At 33.9% G+C, this 14,117-nt stretch overlaps 1 protein-coding gene across 5 annotated transcripts in view; it reads left to right on the top strand.

The window, feature by feature from the left end:
* The first annotated feature begins 524 nt into the window (after positions 1 to 524).
* The window catches only part of LOC122528119 (CCR4-NOT transcription complex subunit 6-like), a 131,892-nt gene continuing 118,299 nt past the window's right edge, over positions 525 to 14,117 (top strand). For 2 of the 5 annotated variants that reach the window (XM_043652874.1, XM_043652877.1), the window contains exons 1-3: positions 535 to 724; positions 1,805 to 2,120; positions 2,273 to 2,448. In XM_043652874.1, the coding sequence (XP_043508809.1) occupies positions 1,813 to 2,120; positions 2,273 to 2,448 (484 nt within the window). In that variant the 5' untranslated portion in view covers positions 535 to 724; positions 1,805 to 1,812. Of the gene's footprint in view, positions 767 to 1,804; positions 2,121 to 2,272; positions 2,449 to 14,117 lie in introns of all 5 variants that reach the window. The other 3 variants (XM_043652876.1, XM_043652875.1, XM_043652878.1) reach the window with 3 other exon arrangements.

Raw genomic sequence — 14,117 nt, 5'->3', positions numbered from 1 at the left:
AAAAACACACACACACACATATATATATATATATATATATATATATATATATATATATATATATATATATATATATATATAAAGACATAAGGCATATATATATGTCTCGTCTGTGGTAATGTTTCCAAAATCATATTCCTGGCGCATTCCTACTTGACCAACCTCGATCGTTTCACTTGATGTAATCCCCCAATTTACAATCCTTTAAACATAGAGTGCGTTAAAAATTCAGTGATTTTTTTACTATGTCGGTATTTCAGATCTCGTGAACCCCGTGAAATCCCGTAAGCTGCTTAATCTATTTATATACATCGTTTGTGACATTAAAGCGTAGTTTGATAACTAAATTTTGAAATTCATTTTTTTTTTTTTTACGTACGACTATTTGTACGACTATTTGTACCGTCTTACTCTTGCGACTTTATTAATAAAAATAAATGAAAATAATCGTAGACGCGGATCGCACGATATCTCTTGAAAGTCCCTAGACGTTCTCAGCTTTTGGTGCATTCAGCTTTTTAATATAAGGTGATCACTTGGTCGTGTCGGCTGCTTCGGGAAGATTCGGCGGCAACGCAACCAATCACGATCACCTATATAGTTTGCGATCAGTGCAGTTGATAAATGGAGGATTTGTGTTTGTCAAGGTAGTTTTGTTTACGCGTAAATTTTCATTCGGCATCAACACATCGTGCGTTTTGTGTGTGCTAAGAGGTAGATGAAGGTGCGTAACTGTTTTCTTCGGGTTTCGTATTAAATTCCAAAGGTAGGGAAACTATCGGGTTAGAGGAATGTATGTTAACTGCTTGTGCAAAGCGTACGAGCTGTGTAGGGATGAAACTTCGTTCGTATTAAAAAACGAACCACTTTTTCGTGGCGTTGCTTGAAAATTGTCCCGTCACCTCTCGCGGATCTTTTGGCCGATGCGATTCGTAAAATGTAATGAGGTTATCCTTCCGATATCAAACGCTCAGTAATCAACGTTTTTGGCTGATAGGTTATGAATTCACTTTTGTTGAATTACTGAACGATGTATTTCAAATTGAATAAACGGTCGTCCGATGACACGAAATATTTATTCATGAACGTCACTTAGTTCGTGTCTTTCCGGGTGAACGTACGTTTCGGTTCTGTTAATTTAATATCAGCGAAACAAATATCATCTATGATACTTTGTCTTTCGTTAAAGCAACATAATAATTTAGATGATAAAAAAACTGTGCACGTATTGTGAATAAATACGAAATTAAGTTACACGTCAGATAGTTTTCCGGTTTACTTAAAATTATCCTTTCTGCGTTTAAAAGGTTATTTTTCTAAAATGTACATGGCAATGTTCAGACCAGGTGAAGAATACCTATTTCAATGTTTGCAATTTTAGAAATATAAATAGATTTAAAATGAAAAGTTCTATACTTGATATGACAAAGTAGAAAAAAAATTACAATATAGTTAACAAGTTGCTTAATATATAATATATATTATTGTACAACAAATAACATTTTTTCAATTTTTAAGAGATCTTCATATTCATCATATATACTTTTCATTTTATATTAATTAACTTAAGTCACATTGTTAGTAACAGTTTTAAAGAAATTAAGGTTCATGCGTTTAAATTGATGTATTTTGTATGTTACGTAACTGTTGTAGTTACATTAATAAATGTTAAAAAGATACTTGTTCATTACTTTTTAATTTTATATCACTTAATATAATCTATTCGTCGCAAAATTAAGTGACTGTAATGTTTAACGGTTTCAGTATCTTTTAAATAATGTTAACGGTTTCAATATCTTTTCAGGATTTAAGATGTCTCGCAACCATAAAGACAAATATGAAAATTCTAACCCACGTCGTACACATACTTTTATGTCTACGGAGGATGCAAACTCTGGAAAGAAATCTTATTGGCCAGAGTTGGAGATAACAGGCAGTATAAGAAATTTAAGCCCAAATTTGTGGCAGTTGACCCACCTAACAGCTTTGTATCTCAATGATAATAGTTTACAAAGGATACCATCTGAGATTGGACGTTTAGTCAACCTACGTGCTTTAGATCTCAGTAGCAATAAATTACGGAGTTTACCAGCTGAACTGGGGGACCTCATCTACCTCAGGTACGATTATATGCGCATTTGTATAAATTATAATGAAAATATAACAGTTATTAATTGAATGCAAGTTAGGTTTAATACTCGGTTCGTGTTTATGTTTCTTATAACTTAACCTTTCCTGTATTGATTTAGTCAGTGTATTGTTTGTATTTCAGAGAATTGTTGTTAAACCAAAATTACCTCCGAGTGTTACCATATGAACTAGGAAAACTGTTCCAATTACAAGTGCTTGGACTTCAGGGCAATCCGCTCAGCAAGGAAATAATGGCATTATATGGAGAACCATCTGGGACTCACAAGCTGCTATCGTACATGCTGGACAATTTACAAGGTATGTGATCAAAACAAACGTTTATTTAATATATTAAATTTAGTCTTATGAAGACTCTAATACTGTTGGGTTAATTTTGTTTTCATCGATATGATGTACATATACACAACGTGGTATACATGATATATGTATGTTATTTTGTGTTTATATTTGGATTTAATATGTCTCAATTTGTATTAACATGCAATGATAAATAATAATGACGCTACGGTCATCGTTGATCGATATTAACTGTTGTTATATTTGAGCAATGCGCCACCAGATGGCTGTGTATGTTTACTTCCTGCGTAACTTGTTAGTCTTGCCGCTTTTTTACGAAAAGTTCTTTACACGAAGCATTAAAGAAATCTTTTTTCAAATGTAAAGCATTATCGTTAAACTAGAATAATGTTTTTTTTTTTTAAATAAAACTTTAGACTCATCAAATGACAAATATAAGAATGAAGTACGTGTTTGAAATTCTTAATTGTTATTGTTGCCATAATCTTTTTCAAGTTTCAAGTTTCAATAGTTTTAAAACATTTTAAAAAGTTTCAGATTGATTTTTTCAAGTTATAAATACAAAGGTTGTCAGTGATCTAAATAGATTATTTGAAGTTTGATCAACAAAAGAATTAGATTTAAATTTTAATCCAATTAATCAAGTCCTTCCTTTTACACACTATTTCACTAATTGTTTAAAATAATGCTACTGTTTTTTTCAAGTTATGATATAATACTCTATTACATATCGGTATAGTTAGGGAATATAGTTCACATATTTTACATTAAATAACATATATCGTACGTAAGTACGAGTAGGAGTTCTTATACTTTTTATATTAAATATCCTAGTATGTTTCTTACTTATTAACATCTTTCTGTTACTTCTCTATTCGCCTAACTATTCTACCGTTTCAAGTAGCGCCGGTATTATCATTAATCTACGATAAGTAACACCCCCGGCAATCATCGGCGAAGATTAGCGCGCTGATTTTGGAACGCGTTGCGCCAATCGGCTAGAAACAAAAATCTAGCCGATGCAAAGTGCCAAATTCCATTCGAAAGGCTGTAAAAATTTCGCGACGTCGACGCAGGGCTCATAAAGAGCATTTAATGGCCTGGAGAACACATTAGAGCCTACATAATTTAATTTCTTTTAACTTCGGGGTCAAGTGGGTGTGCCGGGGCGCAAGCGCGCTCGGTTGTGCCAGTGGTTACGTTAGGGAATGCTCGGTGAAACGTGGGGGAATTGCAAAGCGGACCAGGAGGGAAGGCGTTCTTCTATCCATTGTGTTTCACAATTTTTGCCAGTTACCCGATTGCCTGAAAGGTCTTGGCTGTACCATTCCGTTTATCCATTGTTCTCCGACTTTTACTATTCGGCGCCACGGTGCTATGCCTGTCATTTCCTCTTCCAGAGGATACTACCTCGTCATCATCGTCCTCCACTTTCTTTGCTTCATCTTTCCCTGTGTCAGGGGTCGTTATTTAGAATCATCCTCGCGGCATGTAGATTTATCCGTCTCCGAAAAGATATCGGTCTTAAAAAAAAAAAAAAAAAAAAAAAAAAAAAACGCCTATATGGGCTGCCCTCTAATAATTATTGTTCTACTTTGTAAACGAAAGGATCGAAACGATCTGCATCGAAGAAACGCAAATTTAACGATTCTTACGGAATTTTCTTACATCTTTGAACTCGTCTTGCTTGACCATTTATACAAATAGACGAAATTTTAGCACACGACCTCGTTTTGCGGCAATAGATTTCTCACGATTGTTTCATATTGTGGAAACGGTTTACGTTACGATTCTCGTTTTATTCAGAAAAGTAAAAGAATATTTTAGTATCTTTAATGTGGACCCATGATTGATCTTTCATAGATTACGATTACGACAAAATTTCAAAAGATAAAAATGGCTCATTAAAGAATCTTTAATTACAAGCGAGTGAATCTCAAAAAGATTGTTTTACTGATCTACACAATACAGTGAAACATTTTTAAACAACGCATTTTATATTACAGAAAGACTGTATCCAAGTAAATTATGAAATTTGTGGGAGAGACTAATTTCCCTTCGGACATAAATTGAATATATTTTTACATGAATCACATTTTATAATATCGCGATACTTCTAAAAAAAAGTCAAGCAGAAAATTTGACAAAAGTTATTTTCTTAAGAGCCTCGTATATTTTGCTCCGCGTATTTTTGCTCGCAGAATAGGATATTTTTGCAAACTGTTGTCGTACTTCGTGAGGGAATTGAACCGAAAAAAACTTCGGCAGTGTAAAGTGTAATTTTTAATGCTGCAGGAAGAACAGCCAGCTACTTAAAACTTCTACGGAAAGTAAAGAAAGGGCTGCGTAAAAAAAGTAAATCGACTTGCTGTCATTTTTCTTTTAAATGCGGTAAAGTTGTCCATCGGTTGGACCACCTCGTGGTCCTATTTTTTTTTTTTTGTGCAATGATAATGAAGTTAACTTTTTGAACAACAAATCGTTCAAACGCCTTTCCTCCCAGTTGCGTTTAATCGGGAGATTCAAAGTTGTACGTAATTTTTTATTTAGCAGAAGAGTCTCTTTGTGATAAATTCTTTCCGCGAACCTAGCGATTAGATTGCTTAGAATTTCATACAAATCAGTATTCGCGGTCTCTCGAATATATCCTTGGTTGTTCTGTTGGCGCAACTTTTATTTGTTTTCCCCGGCGTACGTGATCAATCAACGAGATAAATTGGAAAGTTCTCTCTGGATTAGTTTAAATTTCCGTCTTCCGTAACCTTCTCCCAACTCCACGTGCACCGCAATGTCTATACGTATTCGTTTCTCAACAGGAAAACGAAAAGTCGGGAGGTTTAATGCTGAGGCTCTGTGATGAAACTTTCGAATGTACGTTGCAAACAATCATAAGTTTCACGTTATACAAACACAAGGGCAAAGTTAATTACTTTCTCTGTGACTGATTCTTTTATTCTCTCAAACGAATGAAATTGTAAATGTTAGTACGTTTTTCTTGATGAAATAGATGGGATTAAAATGTTGAATCGAATCTGTTCAGATGATTTATTAAAATCGTTGAAAACATAGGTTCTCATTTACTTATTCATCAGTTAGTAGAAATAGTTGGACCGAATGGATAAATTACAATTGCGGTAAATTGAGATGTTCAATCGCATTTTCAAAGATGCGATACATTTTTGAAAAGCGTAAATTTTAATATCTTCAGAAATTGATAGAAATAGCCAAATACTAATATAGATAGAATTCCATCTATCTATATTAAATTAGTAAATGTCAAACGTCAGAATATTGAATGAAACTTCCCAACTTTATTAGAATTCGTAAACATTGATTATACGGTTAATTGTAATTAATTAAACATGTAGCGTAATTATACAATAATTCGAGTTCTCTTTTAAACTTGGTTATTAGGGAAAACGAGATGTTTAAATTGAAGGTTCAATATACAACACGTAGAGAAACGTCCAAGTATTACTAAAGTTATATTTTAAAATAAAATCTTCTTCTTTTCAAGATCAATTTCTCTTGCATTTGGTTTTACGAGTAATAACTTTCTCCGACGAAGAAAACGCCTAGCTTGTGTCATTGAAGATGGTAGAAATTTCAGAGATTTGAAAGATGAGCCACGGATATTGATTATCCGTGGAACTTTGTAATTAATAGAAGAGCTTATCGTTAGTAATTAAAGCACCTGTGAGTAAAGTATCTGGGAAATTTTATAATCCAGAACTGTACCTTCAAAAAACTCGCTTGTAGATAGGATGCACCTATATGCAATTATTTTTCGTTAAGTACGTATATTGTAATTATTTTCTGGAAAGATAGATAAATAATTACACATATTCTGGTTCAGAAATAGTTGAAGCACATATAATGCACAAAATAATAGCATGAATAAATAAAGCATGAAATAATAGCATAAATAAATAAAAATAGTTGACGATAGAATTTCAAAAGAAACGACTTTCTCGAATAGATATAAATATCACTTGTGACGTTTAATATTCTAAAATACTGAAACTGTAATTAATTCAATTATTTAGAATATGTTATATTTCTCAGGAAGTTACACGGATCGATCGATCTCGACGAAAAAGTGAACGCGATTCTCTTAAAAATTTCGCCGCGTGCTTTTTCTACGGAAACGGCGACTGAATCTGAAACGGACGATTTGTTCATTTTACAAATAACTAAACAAGCTCGTTCGAACGAGTTCAGCCCGTTTCAATACCAACGGCCAAATTATTTCACGGGTAACTTTATTGCACGGTTGATTCGTCCGCTGTTTCATCAACGAATCCGCCGAAACGTTCGTTCGTTAAAAGTTACGATTCCCTTTATTAGACAATTTTCCCTCGAGCTGCTGAGGTATCTGGCGCGTGGAAGATTTCGCCGCCTCGAGTGGGAGAAATAGAAAGCAGAGAAACGCTTGTCACAAACAAATAAGAAAATGTTCGTTTTAGTTCTTTTCGGACGGTAGGAAACTGGGTCTCGCGCTGACGCGAGACGAGTGAAAGGGGTCTTCCAGTCTGAGCGAGAGAGAAAAAAAAAAAAGAAATAAGAGGTACAAAAGGGAGAGAGAGAGAGAGAGAGAGAGAAGGAAAAAATTACGCTCGATTCACTAGGTTGCTCGGTGCCACCTCAGCCGTATAATTACACGGGGCCTCGGTCTCGGCTCCGTGTAATTGAGGACGGGTCTGAGAGGAGAAAGTGAACCGCGGTTTCGTGTGTACATACAGCGTGACGAGAGTGCCTATGATTCATTCGTTATTCGGCGTGTATGGCGTGTGTATTCGGTTAGGCATTGGACGCACGAGCCGCGAATCGGCGATGACACGCGTTACGAATTCGCTTCGATGCCTCTCCTTGTCGACCCCGTTACATCCACCTTTTCGCTGGCTTTTCCCCGCCGCCGGTGCAGATGCGACGCGATGTTTCGAAAGTGCTCGCGCTTCCGGGTAGAAAACAGAATTTCTGCCGAATCGAGAACCATTCGCGTCCACGTAAAAATATCCGTTACGCACGCTGGATCGAAAAAGTATTGGCACATCCTTTTCTTTTTTTTTTTTTTTCTTTGTTTCTTTCCTTTGAGAGAAATTTTTATACATCTCTCTGTGTGTCTGTATTAAAATATCGCACAGATAATTTGGAATGTTTAAAATGATTGGAAGTTACTTGTTATTAGCTGTTCAAAGAGAGTAATATATTACAGTGAACAAATGTTAAAATATTAAATTACATTGAACAAATGTTAAAATATTAAATTACATTGAACAAATGTTAAAACATTAAAAGGTATGCGTTCAAAGTTAAATTGTCGTATGTCTCTCATCCAGTATTAAACTTTCTAGATTTTCAATAATTTATATAAAGCATATAATACATCTAATGTATTTTAATATACAAATGTTACATATTTTTTTTTTTTAAATAGAAACGAAACTTTCGTAGTCAAAGAAGTATTGGCATAGTTGATAATACGTCGTTGTTTCATGTTTCGTACATAACAGAAGCATTTAATCAATTATTCTCTGTAATCGGTTTGATCGATTTGATCGAAGGATTTTCGTAACATCTGGAGAAGTATTCGATCATTCTTCCAATGACAGTTTGTTCAAATTATTTCTCGACAGATGTCGCAAATGTTCAATCGAATTTATATTTGGTGATAAAGCATTCGCTTGTATCAAATTTAATTATACTTTGTAATTATCTCGTAACAATTGGACTGCGAATTTTTATGCATTTATGGGAAATTTGAAACTGCAAAAATGCATACAATAGATACAATGTACAAAAAGGTGTATAAAATATTTGAAGCAGAGTGTATTACAATATTTACAGTGGAAGAAACAAATTTCTGTTTCAGTCTCATTTCTTTAACTGCGTTTTCGAGACTTGCAAATAATAACGCACTTATTAAAGACAAATGTACATACAAATTGTTTTCGGAGTCAAAAGTATGCTACATTTTACTTTCACTAAAGAATAGTATATAATTTGTAACAGAAGTATTATATATATTACGTATTTAGAGATTTTCAAAATTTGGCTGGTTCGCCATTATTTTCTTTGAGAAGTTCATTTTATCACTAAAACAAGAGATCGAAAATGTTGTATAGTTTCTGTTCAAACTTCAACGAAAGAAAGAAGAAAACACGTCACGTTAAAAAAATTATAACAGACAGAAATAGCCAGAAAATTGGGGGGGGGGAACTGGAAATTCACCGAAGACATTTCGACACGAAGAGCGCGCGTGTTCCATTATTTTCTCGATCCACCGTGTATTAACAATTACAAAATCGATGAATTTTTCCCCAATGCACGCGAAACGTGTCGTTTTAATTTCGTTTATGGTGGCTCGATTTTGGCCGAACGGGGTACGAACGAGTTTTGTTAAAGCGTTCGATTTTAATTAAATTTGACGAAACGGAGAGTTAATGTAACAGCATTAATCAAATTATCTTGCGTTACTTATTATGTTTATGCACGGCCGGGTGAGTTTGAATGGATGGCCCGATGGCGCAAACGCGAATATCGTATTTACCTGGTTTTTATATATATGTGTATATATACATACATACATATATATATTCCGCGCCTCTGTATTTCGCATCGAATCGCATTCGCTGCGGTTTTTGCGATTCGCTGAACGATTCGGGCGTGGGAAAGCGTGGAGTGTTTTCAGGCGGAAAACTCGTTGCACGTTCCTTGGTGGATACTTCTTTTTGAAAGTTGAACCGCTTTTTATTGCCTTTTTCCGAGAGAGGGGGTCGTTGAAAATTACTTCGTTCGTTAAGTTGAAAGGTTCATTTCAAATAAAATTACATCGATCTACGGCTAACACGGTTGCTTCTTCAAACTCTGCATCGGTGTATCGACCGTTCCAGTTTGACGAGAAAAACGAAAGAGGGCTCGGCCTTCAATCAAATCGCTGTAATGCTCTAACGGTTCAATCGAACCTGTTTTATGATCTCTTTTAATTAATTAAAATTAAATTTAAAGGTAAATTCGCAAATTACCGACGAATAGAGCGCAAAATGAGAGAAATTAAAACAAGAGAAAGATAGAAAAACTTTATGATACATGTGCGTGTTATGAATATATATTGTTTCGCAGATTGTGGAATTTCTTACAGAAAAATTACTAGAATATCATAAGTTATAATTGGTTGTTTTGAATGTATTCTCAGACAAATTTAGCAACGAAAACGGATGAAATAATTCGGAAATTAGAACAGAGAACTTCGCGATTCGTTCGGTTTACTCTGCGTTCTCAGTCATATTTAGCAACGAAAACAGACGAAATAATTCAAAGTTCGTTCACGTTATTTTCTTTCTCTTGGAAAATATGACTTTCCCGCACTTGCGTCGTTCTCTACAACAAGTGCTCCTCAAACGCAACTAATTATTTATTATAATCCTTGTCTAGGCGGCTTAGGATGGCTTTACAATGTGTATCTCTTTATATCTTTCTAACTCTATAACTAATTCTTAATGTTTACATCTTATGGAACTAATCTTACAGTCTTATAATTTACCCTTATACATTTTGGTGCCCTTATAAATCTTGCAGTCTTTTTATAGAAACTAAAAGTAAAAAAAAGTAAAAAAAAATAAAAGAAAACCTACTACTAGTTTTCTAATATTGCCCTTCCTTTGGTTTTGTTTCGCTGCTTCTTTTTCTGTCTTTTCCTATTCCTCTAATATCCTCCTCTCTACGTGATCGTCAAACGCAACTAATTATTTATTATAATCCTTGTCTAGGCGGCTTAGGATGGCTTTACAATGTGTATCTCTTTATACCTTTCTAACTTTCTAACTAATTCTTAATGTCTACATCTTATGGGACTAATCTTATAGTCTTGTAATCTACCCTTATACACTTTGGTGCCCTTATAAATCTTGCAGTCTTTTTATAAAAACTAAAAATAAAAAAAAGTAAAAAAAATAAAAGAAAAACTACTACTAGTTTTTTAATATTGCCTTTCCTTAGGTTTTGTTTCGCTGCTTCTTTTTCTGTCTTTTCCTATTCCTCTAATATCCTCCTCTCTACGTGGTCGTCAAACGCAACTAATTATTTATTATAATTCTTGTCTAGGCTGCTTAGGATGGCTTCCGGTTTACAATGTGTATCTCTTTACATCTTTCTAACTCTATAACTAATTCTTAATGTCTACATCTTATGGAACTAATCTTACAGTCTTATAATCTATCCTTATACACTTTGGTGCCCTTATAAATCTTGCAGTCTTTTTATAGAAACTAAAAGTAAAAAAAAGTAAAAAAAAATAAAAGAAAAACTACTACTAGTTTTCTAATATTGCCTTTCCTTTGGTTTTATTTCGCTGCTTCTTTTTCTGTCTTTTCCTATTCCTCTAATATCCTCCCCTCTACGTGGTCGTCAAACGCAACGCTAATTATTTATTATAATCCTTGTCTAAGCGGCTTAGGATGGCTTCCAGTTTACAGTGTGTATCTCTTTACATCTTTCTAACTCTATAACTAATTCTTAATGTCTACATCTTATGGGACTAATCTTATAGTCTTATAATTTACCCTTATACATTTTGGTGCCCTTATAAATCTTTCTAACTCTATAACTAATTCTTAATGTTTACATCTTATGGAACTAATCTTACAGTCTTATAATTTACCCTTATACATTTTGGTGCCCTTATAAATCTTGCAGTCTTTTTATAGAAACTAAAAGTAAAAAAAAGTAAAAAAAAAAATAAAAGAAAAACTACTACTAGTTTTCTAATATTGCCTTTCCTTTGGTTTTATTTCGCTGCTTCTTTTTCTGTCTTTTCCTATTCCTCTAACATCCTCCCCTCTACGTGGACGCAACTAATTAAACGCAAATAAAACGTACGGACAATTTGACTTTCTCACATTCGCGTTGTTCCCTCACAGTCGCGATTCACGTCGACTGTTCCGTTCTGTCACCGTAAAAGGAAATCACGTGCCACGGATTTCCACTCGAGCGACTCGCATCGATTCGATATAGGTTTAGAAACCGTTTGTCTACTAATAACTCTCATCGAGCCTCGTAATATCGGGGATTACGTACGTATACCCGCGATGCGGATAGTCACGTTTCACCTCGACGACAAAACGAATCACGACGGTTCGTCGAACGAGACAACGAGACGCGATTTGGCTTACAATTAGCTCGATCTCGATACGTCGAGTTTTACTTTTCTTTTCTTTTCTTTTCCTTTTTTTTTCGACAGCGTTTTCCGCCACGTTGATCAATAAAGTCGCGCGACGAAATAATCGCAATGCAAAGTACAGGCTTCGATAAAAAAATGTTTCACTCGAGTATGTGATTCGTGAACGTTGAACCCTCCAAGCTATAAAATACATTTATTCCGTATAAATTTATACCTTTCTTTTTACGTTTATTTTAATATTTATTTCATTTGTCTTACGACAAAGTTATCAATGTGCGAATAGGAAGAATCAGGTGGCCTTCAATTTTTCTTTTTCATATAGTATACTATTTTCTTTTTTTCTTCTTTTTGTTTCAAACGTAATTCTTTAGACTTCTGAAAAAAAAATGAGAGCAGTAATTAAGAAGCCACGGATCGAAGCACGTTCACATTTCGTACGAATGACATTAATTTCGTGAAAAATGTAATAGACACGACAAATTGTTATACTGCCATGTTGATTGTAGCAAACATTCATTCCTCTGCCATTTGTTTCCTTTTGTCTAACGAAAATAACGCGAACACCTTGTATATCTTTGACACAGTACCTCAGGATCATACTCACATACCTATGACTAATTCTCAACAACGTTTGGATAGCCAACGATAGCCGCGACTAGACACAAGTTGCGTTCACGTTCTCGTTCACGTTCTCGTTCTCGTTCTCGTTCTCGAGTTCCAAGTACACGGTTCACTTTCTACCGCGAGCACCTGACCCGTGCCACCCAACTGGCTGTTCGAGTACTTTCCTTGCTCGAGCTGTTATTAACCACGAGCAAATTCGCCATTAAATCGCCCCGCGGAGGATAACCACCGGCTTGTTTCCCTCGACAACTTATCACCGTTCTCAAAGCTGCCGACGTCCGTGGTTAAAGTGCATTCGGGTGTTTTTTTTTTTTCCCCCTTGTCGCGGACAAGCCGCAGATGATTTCTCGTCGTGGCTCCATAAATAGTCTTTTTTTTTTCTTTTTAAACCTGTGAAAATTCATTGCTACGTTAACATGTTCAATCTGTTTTCTGAAAAGTCGGGCGAAAATTCGGAGGTTCTCTTAGGAATTTTTTTTTTTTTTTAATTTATGAACGTCGCATCTACCTTCTGGTCGCACGTTTTCAAAATGAAATAAGACACTTAGAAAGTTTAGTCGACTCTTTATTTCTTTCCTTCTTTTTTTTTTTAACATTGGTTTAGATAATATACAGATGAAATTCAGACGAAGAAACGTAGATTTTAACATAGTTATATAACGCTCTAGATTTATGTAAATTGTTCACTTTTATTTTTTATTCAAGGAGATTACTCAATGAAACAGACAATGAGCATGCGTTTAGCCTTGAACTTGGTATTCTTGACTCTTTAATGACGTCTCACCATTTTTGTAACGATGGCTCACATGAAATTAAAATCAGTTCTCGGTTGTCAGCATTCATTATATCTTTTTACTTCATTTAGTATCCTTTCGCATTTTTTCGCTTCGTTCACACTTGCAGCCTCTGCTCTATTAACCATAAAACAGATTAAAGACTGAAGTATCATATAAAAATTGCAATTGTGAGAAATTAGAGTGCATGAAGTAGGAAAAAGTTTAAAATAAATTATTGAAGTCGCAACATTATAAATCTGCGGAACTTAGAAAATTGTAAATTTTGGCCACTTTGGTTGAGAAAATTAATTTCTCTTAGTATTTCGAAGTTTCGTGCGGTCTCCAAATTTTTATTCCTCGATCGATAAAAGTCATGATATTATTTTCAAATCATGTTTCTGTTTTGCAAATATTTTTAAATCCTATAATGAATCAGTTATTATAAATCGTATATATGCCTTTAATATTATATCGATTACAACTTGTAATTATTCGCTATTACATTGTTCAATTTTACTTGCTACGGTTTTTTTTTATGTATATATAGTTGTTAAACAAACTTCAATTTTCTTCACATGTGTTAGAAAATCTTTATTTATAGCGGAATATGAAAATAGTGCTTATCGTAGAAAAATTTTTATAAAATGTATTATTTGTTACATGAAACATTTTGAAATTTTATTTACACTGTAATGGTAGGTTTGAAATCTATCTAAAACTCTAATTTAAAAATTACAAGATATTAATTGCAAATGCAATATGTTTATAATAATTATAATATAAATATAATATGGTTTTAATAAGTACATTTAATTTATTAAAAAATTAGTTAGTATGTTATGAGTATGTATTAAAGATGATGATATTAAGGCTTATTAATATAATGAATTGTAATTGTTTTAATACTTTTAATAATTTCTATATGTATATTTAATTTGTTTCAAACTCGAACGATATAATCGTGATAGTGTCAATGAAATTTCAAAATGTTTTATGCACGTATCTAACATAAAAGAAAATGTATAAAATATTTTCGCGATATTATCTAAAACTATTAGAATTACTAGACACGCAGTTTTAAAGTTCTTCGT

This window comes from Frieseomelitta varia, unplaced genomic scaffold (assembly GCF_011392965.1).
Source record: "Frieseomelitta varia isolate USP_RPSP 00005682 unplaced genomic scaffold, Fvar_1.2 scaffold_246, whole genome shotgun sequence".
Lineage (NCBI taxonomy): Eukaryota > Metazoa > Arthropoda > Insecta > Hymenoptera > Apidae > Frieseomelitta > Frieseomelitta varia.
The sequence above is the reverse complement of the archived record's forward strand: the minus strand, read 5'-3'. Positions and strand labels throughout refer to the sequence as shown.